Genomic DNA, 12,852 nt, shown 5'->3' with positions numbered 1-12,852 from the left:
TCTTTCTTTCTTTCTTTCTTTCTTTCTTTCTTTCTTTCTTTCTTTCTCTCTCTCTCTCTCTCTCTCTTTCTTTCTTTGTATTCTTTATTAATTCACTTTATTCACTTTGTATCTCCCCTCTGGTTCCCTCCCTCTTCCCTTCCCAGTCCCTCCCTTCCTCCCCCCTCTGAACACATGCCCCTCCCCAAGTCCACTGATAGGGGAGGTCTTCTTTTCCTTCCTTCTGATCCTAGTCTATTAGGTCTCATCAGGAGTGGCTGCATTGTCTTCTTCTGTGGCCTGGTAAGGCTGCTCCCCCGTCAGGTGGAGGTGATTATAGAGCAGGCCAACCATTCTTTTAATTGTAACTAACATCTTGTAAAATCAATTACATAATTCAAACATAGAGTGGCCTAGAATATACATTACTATTATAAAAGAGAGGAATGGGGTCATAATGTGTCTATACTAGATCAAAGCAAGAATGAAACCCAGAAGGACAATCTAAATCCTTTAGTTCTATATCTGATGTCAAAAGACCCAATGGCTCTGCAATTCCACCTTTTTGACCACAACACATTTCTCTTTCTCAGACAAGTTCCATTCTTTATCTGCAGCTCTCTTGGGTTTAAATTCTTTGGCTATGGCACCTCTACTATCTTGAAGTCTCAAGCCCAATTTAGGCTTCACTTTTACAATTTCACCTTTCACTCCCCTGTTTAGGAACTCCCCTGCCTCATTCCTGCCTTCAGTGGCTTTTCTTTATTGTGGAAGAAAATTTCATAACTTCTTACTCTTATATTTTTCATAAATCCAGAACCACATGGCCAATGCTACCAAACTGTGCTACCTGTTTGGGATTCAACCTGACCCCCTTTCTGAATTATATTTGCATAAGATTTCCTTTGTTGCATAAACTTTCCTTTTTATGAGTTGAAAGCTTACCTGCATGGGGTCTTTTCCTGAGAAGACCCCTCCCTTCATTCCCTCCCATATTTGTCCAATTAGTTTTAAATTCTTCAATTTATTTTCAGGAAAATTCTTCAGACAAGGTCAAAAAGCTGACTCATTGTTTACAAAATATTGCAAGAATATCTAGCTAATTATTAATACTAACTATGTTGTTAATATTGTTCCCCTATGAATCCTCATGAGTTTGACCTTCATATTGTCATCTAAGCTCCTATTAGGATGGCCTGTTAATCTCTGTTTAAAATGTACTTTCCTAGTACAAAGTCCCCAAATCTTCTACATTCCTCCAAGATGCAGCATAATCAGGCCTGTCACAGCAATCTCCTACTCCCTGGTACCAACTTCTGCCTTAGTTACTTTTCCATTTCTGTGATAAGGCACCATGACCAAGGCAACTTATAGCACAAAGAGTTTACTGAGGACTTACATTTCAAAACATGAGGGTTTATTACAACGATAATAGGAACATGAGAGCAGGCAGGAAGTCATGGAACTGAAGTAATTGTTAAGATTTGACATCTTTATTCACAAGTAAGAGGCCAAAAAACGCTCATTGGAATGGCTGAGCTTTTGAAACCTCAACACCTGCCACAATGACACACCTCCTCTCCCAAAGCCATACCTCCTAATCCTTATCAAACAGTTCCACCAATGAGAGAACCAGACATTCAAACATATGAGCCTATAGGGACCATTGTTACTCAAACTGCTACAGGATGTCAAGAAAAGGTAATAAAAGATAAGACCCAAATATATTATATGCATGTATGAAAATGTCATCAAGAGATAAGTTATATTATATAATTAGTATGTACTAACAGTAAAACATATAATAAAATAAAAAGTATCAGAGGGAAAAACCACCATTGATGATACACAGTAGAGTCAATAGATGTACAATGTAACCTTAAGTAAAATTAAACATGAGGGAAGGCATGATGATTTAGCATATATAGGAAAGATAGTGTATGATAAGTGGAAAGACGGATGAGGAAGAACTGTGAACCATTATAATTGGAGCTGAGATAAAACAGTTTAGGTTAAATTGGTATGGGAATGTACCAAGTGGTTTTACATAGATAAACAGTAATATTGCCATTGGGAGATTGTGTTTTGGGCATGAGTTTTTAGAGTCATTTGGAGCTGTGGTGGGGAGAAATGAAAAAGAATCTTTTAGAGGGAGATTTGGGGAAACCCCTCATCAGAATCCTCTTGAATACTTGGAAACGTGAATTTTGTCTAATAGACCAGCATTTGTTTGGATTAATTAATTAAGTAAAATGTTACTTATTACTTTGTCATAAGTAACTTTTCCATAACACACAGGTGATCCTTAAATATTTAGAATCATTGGAGAAAAACAACTCTCAGTTCTATTAGAATCATTGAGGGAGCTTATAAAAAATCTAGATGCAGGGAGTGGGCAGATGGCTCAAAGGGAAAGTGCTTGCTTGAAGACCTGAGGGAGTTCAAATCCCAAAACCCACACTGAAAGACCTCTGTAACCATAGCAGTGAGATTGAGGGTGGAAAAGCAGAGAAGATCCTTGTGAATCAGTGTAGCTCACCAGTGAGTGCTGAAGAGTGGCTAAGACATGAATGCTTGCTGTGCATTCATGAGAACAGGATTTTGTATTTCAGAACCTACATAGCAATCCTGATGCTGGCATGGTCCTCTCCATACCAATAATCCTAGAATGGAAAGCCGGAGAGAGGAAAATCACTGGGGCTTGCTATCTGCCATCTAGTCTATGACAAGCCCACAGGCTCCAGAAAGACTCTACTAGAAAAGATCAAGGCAAAGAATAACAGGAGGAGACACTGATGCCTTTCTCTGCCTTCTACATACATATGAAAGATGAGTACTCTCATGTACAGAAGTGAACATTAACCATTCATGTATGCAACACACACACACAAACACACACCACAATAATTAGAGGGAGGTGGATAGAAGAGAATGGCTGGATATCTGGCATAGCATCCACCTTTGGCCTCTATTCAAGCACATGTGTCCTCATGATACATATGTACAAACAAAACAGGAATACATATGGGTGTATGCACTCTCCACAAACAAGTGCAGACACCAAAGGCAAAATAAGAATCCCAATGTATTATTTTAAAACTACTTGGAGCAATTAAATCAACAATTTACATGTGACTTCTGAGTTTTTGTGGTTTTATTTATTTATTTTTTTTCTAATAGTTTCTGGTGGGGACTTTTAGCTAAGTTTGAAATGCACCCAGTCAAAACTGTTTTACAATGAAACAACCAACGATAGTTTGTCTCAGGTTATGGTAATAGTGGGCTCGGGATTAAACCTAGATTCTTGCGCATGTTAGATAACTGATCTACCTTTAAGCTATACCACCGTCCAGTGGTATGTCATCAGAAATGAATATCAATGCACATTAAAAATATTTAGAAGATAATGGTCTAAGCATTCCATCTTCATTTCATGAAATATTATTTGGTCTATAGTAATTACTCATTCTTTTCACAACTGTGTTTTATGTCACATTTAAAAGCTACAATAGCTCACCTTTGTGTAATCCAAGAATCAATGTTTATTAATATTGTTATTATTATTATTTCAGTTTATTTACTTTACATCCCAAGGGTGCTCCCTCCCTCTTCTCTTCTCAGTCCTTCCTTCCCCTCCTTCTCCCTTTCCCTCTTTCTTTGCCCTCAGGAAAAGGGGAGCCCCTTACTCTGCATCAACTATCTCCAGCTCATCAAGTCATGTCAGAATTGAGTATGTCCTCATCCCCTGAGGTCAGGCAAGAGAGAACTGCCAGGGAAAAGTGATCAATATGTGTTCTTAATCACTCTATTTTTTCCCTACACTCCTTTAATGATATTTCATGCTATCCACAGCACCTGACCTGCAGTGTGACTTTGAAAATGGAATTTGTAACTGGAAACAAAGTATGGAGGATGAGTTTAACTGGACCATATACCAGGGTTCTACTCCAACACTGAACACAGGCCCAATGAAGGACAACACATTGGGTACAGCCAAAGGACACTACCTCTACATAGAAACATCAGAGCCACATGTCTTTCAAGACAAAGCTGTTTTACTCAGCCCAATCCTTAATGCTACTGAAACAAATGGCTGTACCTTCCGCCTGTACTACCACATGTTTGGAAAGCATATTTATCGTCTGGCTGTCTACCAGAGAATTTGGAGCAATTCCAACGGACAGATGCTGTGGCAGATATTTGGGGATCAAGGCAACAGATGGATAAGAAAACACCTCAGTATTTCCAGCAGGCAGCCCTTTCAGGTAGGATAATGGGTTTCATAATATATATTTGAAATGCTTCCTAATGTCTAAGCAGTGTAAAATATTACTGTAATCTTGAATTAAAAGCTGGTGGAATTGGATCAAAGTTACTTTGAAACACATTCATCATTTACAGGAGAGTGTGCTAATGCTCTTTGAGTTGCTTTGCTGCTGACTACCTCGATAATGTATTTCTATCATCTTCTCAGATGAACGCTTGACACTGGAAACAGCTGCAGGTCCCTCCAATGTTAAGTGCTTGTTCTATTGAAATTAAAACATAAAAAGAAAGAGGAGTTTGACATGATCTGTGAGTTCTGCAGACTGCAAACTCATAACTATATGCTGTTGAATACATCAGTTAACATTTTAACTTTTTAAGGGTGAGCAGCTGAAATCCACACGGAGTGTATTCTTCATCTTCTCACTTGCATTTATTTTTCGCTGGAATGTGTACCCTGCACATAGTTCTGAGCTTTAAAAGGCAGTTTACTCTAAGTGTTTCATGGACTTTGACTACACTCACCACTTGCACCCTGTTGTTTCTTCTCTTTCTCAGTTTGTCTTCTGTATAGAAAGTCTGGAATCCACACATGTCAGAAAGCGTGCAATAATTAATTATTTCACTTGATATAACTGACTCTAGTTCCGTCAGTTTTCCTATGAATAACACAATTCATTCTTTTTGATAGATGAATTAAAGCTGTGCCATGTAGGTGTCACAGTTTTTGTTCATATTCAGCTACTGAATGATACCTAAATTGATGCCACTCTTGGCTGTTGTGAATTGTACTATAGAAAACATGGGTGTGCAAGCACCCTTATTGTACGCTGACTTAGTGCCCTTTGATTACCAGTCCTGGTGTTGTTCATTTGTTTCCTCTGACTTCTTGGTCCAAGGGTGGTATAACTGAGATGGAATAGCCATAAAGAAAACCAATAAAAAATGTGAAGATTTGGGGAAAGGAAACTCTTCTACTCTGCTAGTTAGAAAGTAATTTCCTTTAGCCACTGTGGAAATCAGCATGAAGGATCCTACAGAACTATAATCTGAAACTCTACTAGAAAGAGTGCATGCTTTATTAAATAACATATAACTTCTCTCAGGAAGACCTCAAGTTTGATTCCACAAATCATTACGTTTGTTTTTATTTTTTAATCAATTCCCTTAAGTGGTTAAATCAGAGGATCCCTTTTTTGGCAGTTGTGTAGATATAAGGAAAAAAATTTCAGGGAAGTTGTCATTTGCCCTTGGCCAAAAGAACTTGTAAGTAACAGAAACAGGATGTAAGCTGGATGGGATTTGTAATGACTGCCATTCTGCTTCTTACCATTACTTCTTCAGGCCAGAATCATGTAGGGCCTTGAGTATTGTTCTTTCTCCTGTTTTTAAAGATATTAGTAAATAATGTACTATAAGAAACATTATATGTATCTCTGGCTCAATATTCTTTTTTTTTCCATGTGCTAAATTTCTTTCAGTCACCAACATTGGAAGCATTATCTCCATCTAAGTTCCTAAATCACATTACCTGTTTCTTTAACACAAACATAGTTCCGGGAGATCTTTGAGAGGAGCTAATAGTCACGGGTGCACATGGAATATAACTCAGTCACTAAAGAACACATGGAGATTCGTGATTTATCCAGACACGTATAAGCTGAAAGCATGAGGTATAATCTTCCAAAGATAGTGTGATATCAGTCTGTCCTGTCACAAAGCACCATGGTGCAATTCAGTCAATGACATTAAATAATTAATTCCCAATGTCTAGTAAGGTCATTTGTAATTCAGACCAAACTCTTCTTAGGGCATTAAACCTTCTGTGAAGTTTACTCAATAATTGGTTTCCATGTGAAAGCAACTGTAGAGGGAGTCAGCTTCACAGCCAAGAGAACATGGGACTTGCCAAAGCACCCTATTTGATGAATCTAAACATGATAGTTGAGTATTGAAACCCACCGCAGATCACATAGATCTTGACAAGCCTGTCTTCTGATAAAAGAACTTCTAAATAAAGTTATTTTTTAGAATTTTAAGTTTTAAATGAAATACACTCAAGAAATGATATCAGTACTTATTTTGCATGTTGTATGGATAGGACAAGGTAACTAAGGTGGAGTCCAATTTAATCAAGAAGATGTGTTTCTCAATTGCAGAGCAGTTACTCATAGTTTCTATTCTGAGAAACAACAGAAGATCAATGATTTCGTTAGCCGTAATATCATAAGGGAAATTGCCTAGCTTGGTACTCAGCAAATAACAGGCTCTCATGAAGTATTTGTTTAAAAGAAGATTTCAGAGACATTTCAGGATCATTCACTTATCATGCATTTCAGGATTATTTACGTGAAATGAATAGGATAGGCTTGGATTGAATGTGTGGAAGTCTTGTTTTGCCTATTCATGTCAGTTGGAATAAACAAAGTTCTATGGGCAGCATGGCCAGTAAAATCTCTAGAAATTATTACAGATGATTTATTCATATTTCTAACCAAATTCTATTATGAGTAATTGCCACATATTTGATATGAAATACCATACATATTGAACATGTCAGTCAATATCACAATCATGATAATGATCCTAAACCTCAAGTTTCAGAATTGTTCCCTGTTCTTGTACGAAACATTCTTTAGACCTATCTTAGCATTAAACAATCACCACCTGCTTCCTGTGGATCTTAAATTTTCATTTAAGGGAATCAGAGTGTTTGAAATCTGTATTCACTTGTCTCGTTCAGTACAATTATTTTTAGATTTATTTATGTATTAGTATGTATCAATAATACATTTGGATAAAGCACAGTTATGCATTAACATGTTGATTGCAATATGGGCTATTTATTATATATAAATCTGATTTGAGAAGTTGTATATATGTATTTATAGAAACAATGGCTCATTTCCATAGATGAGTAACCAGAAATTTAATAGCTGATTTATCTGCATTTTAGAGACATATAATTATCTATTTAAGGGATTCTTTTTTTAACTTTTATTAATTACACTTTATTCACTTTGTATCCCCCCCATAAACCTCACCCTCCTTCCCTCCCAATTCCATTTTCCCCTCCCCCTTCTTCATGCATGCCCCTTCCCAAGTCCTCAGACTCAAATCATTTAGGAATTTTAAACTGGCAAACTAATTTCTTAGATCATGGCAACAATGCATAGATTTTTATACGAGTATCTGATTTTTTTCAATAACTTTGAAAGAGATGGGGAGTGCAAAGTGTTTGCTGCATAAATGGGAGGGACTGAGCACAAATCCTCAGAAACTACCTAAAAGCCAGAATCAGGACTAATCTGAACATCCTTGATTCTCTTATGCTAAGATCAGAGGCAGGGACAGGAGAATTCTCAAAATCTATGGGCAGCTAATTAGACTATTGTAGTGGTAAACAAGAGCGCCTGTCCCAAACAAGGTGGAAATACAGAAACACAAGGCTGTCCTCTGTCCTCTACCCATCCACCAAGACTTGGGGATGCTCACATGGAAACACACACACACTTAACACATATGTGTACATATACAGAGACACACACAGAGCAAACCTAAAAATTATCTTTTGCTGTTTCGTTATTATTATATTAAATAATTGTGAGTTTTATGTAAAGCATACTCATTTTATTTTGACATGTTACCATTGCTTTTAGATATATATTTAAAATAATACTTTCAGTTAACATTTAACAGTAGTATGCCTCTCTTTCTACTTGTGATCAAACTACTGTTTGCATATAAGTATTCTTATATGCAAATATGGAGAATAAAGATTTTTGGGAGCTGGTGAGATGGCTCACTGAGTCAGGGTTTTTGTCTTCAGACCTAACTACCCAAATTCTACCCCCTAGGAACCACATAGTAAAAGAAAAAGCAAAAGTAACTGCAGCAAGTAAGTTGTCCTCTTACCGCCACACGTGCGCAGGAAGTACAGACACGTACAGTAAGGAAATATTTAAATAAATAAATAACAGGTAAGGTAATCCGTTAAAAGAAACATGGGAATTTCTAAAAGCATCCCAGACATGATATACTAAGTGATCATCTGGCTTACAGCAATCTTCCCCGTGTCTTTTCGCCATTAAAGTGAGATAAGGGGTAACTCTTCATATAGCTCTATTTTGCAGCTCTCCATGTTCAACTAGGCTGTTGTACATGCCAGGCAGAGTTATAGTTCCAGCCCCATCTTCTTTTTCTCTCCATTAATTGATGAATTTATTCACTTTACATCCTGATCACAGTCCCCTCCTCTCCTTCCAGTCCCCCCCACACACCCCTCTCCCCGACTCTCTCCTTGTCTTCTCCTCAGCCCCCTATGGGTATCAACCCTCCATGGCACATTAAGTCACTGCAGAATTAAGTGCACGCTCTCCCACTGACAAGGCAGCCAAGTTAGGGGAACTGGATCCAAAGGCAGCATCAGAGTCAAAGAGGGTCGCATTTCAGTTGCCGAGGGACCCACAAGAAGACCAAACTGTGAATCTGCGACGTATGTACAGGAGGCCAAAGACCAATACATGCATGCTCTTTGGTTGGTGGTTCAGTCTCTGTGAGGCCCCAACGTCCCGGGTTAGTTGACTCTGTAGGTCGTCTTCTTGTGGAGTCCTTGATCCCTCTGGCTTCCTCAATCATTACTCTTCCAAAGAACTACCTGAGTGCTGTCAAATGTTTGTCATGGGTTTCTGCATCTGTTTCCATCAACTGCTGGGTAAAGTCTCTCAGAGGAGTTATAGTAGGCTCCTGTCTACAAGCATAGGAGAGTAACATTAATTGTGTCAGGGACTGGTTCTCTCCCATAGGATGAGTCTCAAGTAGGGCCCATCTTTGGTTGGCCTCAATCTTTGCTGCATCTTTGTCCCTGTACATATTGTAGGCAGGACAAATTTTGGGTTGAAGGTTTTGTGGGTGGGCTGGTGTCCTTATCCCTTCTCTGCAATCCTGCCTGGCTACAGAAGGTGGCCACTTCAGGCTCCCTATCCCCGGGTGGTATGAGTCTCAGCTAGGGTGACCCCCATGGACTTTCTGTGGCCTCTTCTATCCCAGATCTCCGGCAATTCCCAGAGATGGCCCCCACCTCTGATTTCCATTCTTTCACTAGGCACTCTCTCCCTAGTTCTCCCCATTCCTCTCTCCATCCCTGTTCCCTTTTTATCCCCTCTCCTATGCAGTTCCCTCTGTCCCTCCATCAACCCCCAATGCCTATTTCATTTCCCCTTCTGAGTGAGATTCAAGCATCCTCCCTTGGGCTCTCCTTGTTATTTAGCTTCGTTGAGTCTCTGGATTGCAGCATGATTATCTTATACTACAGGTCTAATATCCAGTTTTAAGTGAGCATATGCTGTGCATGCCTTTCTGGGTCTGTGTTACCTCACTCAGGATTATATTTTCTAGTTCCATCCATTTGCCTGCAAATTTTAGTTAAAAGAAAACAAACGTGAGAATTTTTGTATGTGTTAGTTTTCATTATTAAAAATTTCAAAATTCCCCTTTGGCAATCTGTCCCTCAAAATAGCTGGCATTAATATTTTTCTTTGGCTCCTTATTTCTCCTGTTTGTTTGTATACTATCATATTTTAGTTTATTATTATTTTTAGAAGCATGTTTCCTTTCTAAAAATAGACAGAGAAGGATGGAATCAGTTGGACGAGAAGATAGAAACGATCCTCGGGGAGTTGGGCAAGGGAAAATTGCAATCAGGGTAAATTATAATTGGAAAATATATTATGTGAAAAAGATTTATTTTCAATAAAAGAAAACTAGAGAAATATTAATATAGCTAATTCATCAATCTATACTGGAGATGGACCTTGTTTTTCCAATGGAAGCCTGATCATAGAATTAGAATATTCATGAACAGGGAAGTGTTATTTGGTCTCACTTATCCAGTCTACTGAAGGAAATAAAGCTATCATCTTTAAAGTTTTACAGGTATGGAGGAACAACGGATAGACTTTAAGTCTCCTGGATTCCACCTCAGTGATCTTACGCTGTAGCATATTTTGTCCTCATTACTCATAAGATTAAACAAATACATGTTAGATAGGAAAACCAAAATATTGAAAAACTATGTAACATTATCTTGAGCAATTTGATGTGTTTACCCAATGTACAGCAAATTAAACAATAATTCTAGTAATTAGTGGAGGAAACTAAGTACTTTGTCTGATCCAATCATTATCCTGATTGTCTGAAAAACTGATTATTCTTGAGCCATGAAAAATGACTCAATTATTCCAAAAGTCTGACAGTAAAAATGAATGACTTATGCAAGTTTATATGTATTTTCGATGCTACTTCCTTTGCAGAGTATTCTTAGATTTTTCTGAGGCATGATAAATAATGACATAAAAGCCTGAGGGAACACTGGTAGTTAAATATGGTAAATTCTGAACTGTCGTTCTTCATTCGGCAGGATCCTGGATCCTGGCTAAGGTCCTGGAGCTTGGCATCTGAACAGAGAATGGGAGTTCCATTTCTCTCAGAGACAGCTAGAGTGCTTTAGGGTGAGGCCTGAGTGTGATAATCTGGGTTATGGAAAAGGTTTCCTACAGAGTGTTTACAGTTTAGTTCTTTTAGCATGATATCACTGCAGGCAATGGAAGCTTGGACATCCCAAAGCCTATGGTGACACCAAAGTCTTACAGTTCTTGATTAAGCTGCTGTGCTAAACATATGCAAACTGAAGAGCATGCCTGGTTGGCTTGCAGCCAAGACACAGGCCTGATGAAGCCTAGCCCCAGTGGGCCAGATGGCAGGCCTGGGGAGATGGCTGGCTAGCAGAGGATAAATGATGAATCTTAGAAGGTCTTGAAGTGAGAAATCATGGACCCTTATTCCTGTGCAATCAAGGGAAATATAAACCCTGGGCAGAGGGAGGGATTTTGAAAGTAAATGTGATTGATTATCTGGGGTCAGGCATTCAGGGCTACTTAATGGTCCTATCACAAGAAGGAAAATACAGTCCTTAATTACCTAAGGGTGAGAGGAAAATCTCCAAGTACAGTTGAAGGTCATTGTTTAAGACTCAGATCCTTAGCAGGTGGGGTGTTTCTAGAAATTTCTAGATGCCTGCTAGAGCATCTATGTCCTTATCAGAGAAAGGTCTGGCTTATAATCTGCCCTGAGGGCTATGTAACATGCCTTACAAGCCTGGGGTCACCCAGATCAGAGAGACTTTTAAAACCCCACTGAGAAAAGAGAGTCTATCATCATAGACCAAGTGCAAATAAACAGCTGTCTGGAGATGACTGACTTCAGGTTTTTCCAGCAGAGACACACATTGAACATCCCAGCACATTTTGGAATGTATCTGGTTGTTGCAGAACTTGATATCCAATTTCATAATAATATGATATATTAATATTCTATTTATACTAATTATTAAATTCTACACAATACTACAAAAGGAACAGTTTATTTAGAGACAGTGGAGATTCTGATAACTGCCATTCTCAGGAATAGTTTTCCTCTGTTAGCTGATGCAGGCTTGGAAATGAGTCTGTAGGCATGACCTGGTACTTATAAACATTCTATTCCTTATATTAATGTTGTCATGTGTTTTGCTTATTCTAGAACATTGCCACCAAACCAACACAATAATCTGTGGTCCTAGAACTTGCCAATCAAGTACTGTCCTCTATGTGGCTTTGTGCACAGGCTTAAAAGCTAAACATATTTAGCATGATTTGTTGTTTCCCTTCAGGAAGTTCTTACTTCTCTAAATTCTTAGTAACTAATGTGTCTAATGAGGCTTTTTGCATTAAACAAAAGTTATTCAGAATTTCTCAGAACTCACAGTTTCCATCATCCTTTTGAGGTGAAACACCTCACCTTCTCCTGGTACTGAACCAGCAGCACATTTCCATGAAAAATCAATTCAGCAAAGTAGCATCTCATGGGAAGGGCCTGAGGGATTCACATGTCAAAAAGAGAAAGCATTTGAGACAGATTCAATTGCAGAGGCTGTTGAATTAAATGAAAGAGATGGGATACTTTATCACAGCTATTTTGAAAAGCACTCTAAAGTTTAAGTTCTAAGGATGTTTCAGCTTATATACTCAACAAACTACTGACATTATGAAAGGAAAATTTCTAGCCATAAATTCTTTATTGTGTACACCATCACTTACATGTTATGGTATTAGTCACATTGGTAGTCTAGGTATATAATGAAAAATAACTTTCTCGTGTATTTACTGTGATATTTTCAGATACTTTTTTGGTCAGATTACCAAAAATGTTACATCAAAATCATCGAACATTATATTTTAAATTATTTATGTTTAAAATTAATCTGAAGGCTGAATTAATGGATTAACATTTAGATGCACAGTTTACTTTGGTAGATAATCAGATTTTGATTCTCAGCAGCCAAGCCAGGTATTTCTCAATGACCTGAAATTCCAATTCTAGGGGATATAATTCCCTTCTCTGGCTTCTATAGAATCCCTACACCCTGCAGATAGAAAGGAAGAAAAGAAGGAAGGACAGAAAGAAGGAAAGAAGGAAGGAAGAAAGGAAGGAAGGAAGAAGGAGAAAGAAGAAAGAAAGAAAGAAAGAAAGAAAGAAAGAAAGAAAGAAAGAAAGAAAGAAAGAAAGAAA

At 38.0% G+C, this 12,852-nt stretch overlaps 1 protein-coding gene across 4 annotated transcripts in view; it reads left to right on the top strand.

Annotated features, from left to right (window-relative positions):
- Malrd1 (MAM and LDL receptor class A domain containing 1) overlaps positions 1 to 12,852 on the top strand; it is a 698,598-nt gene that overhangs the window by 164,414 nt on the left and 521,332 nt on the right. For all 4 annotated transcript variants that reach the window (XM_055593928.1, XM_055593929.1, XM_055593930.1 and 1 more), the window contains exon 17: positions 3,832 to 4,244. In XM_055593928.1, coding sequence (XP_055449903.1) covers positions 3,832 to 4,244 — 413 coding nt within the window. The remainder of the gene's footprint in view (positions 1 to 3,831; positions 4,245 to 12,852) is intronic.

Source organism: Psammomys obesus, unplaced genomic scaffold (genome assembly GCF_907164565.1).
Source record: "Psammomys obesus unplaced genomic scaffold, mPsaObe1.curated_primary_1811, whole genome shotgun sequence".
Classification (NCBI taxonomy): domain Eukaryota; kingdom Metazoa; phylum Chordata; class Mammalia; order Rodentia; family Muridae; genus Psammomys; species Psammomys obesus.
Note: the sequence above shows the minus strand (reverse complement) of the source record. Positions and strands in the feature narration are given on the sequence as shown.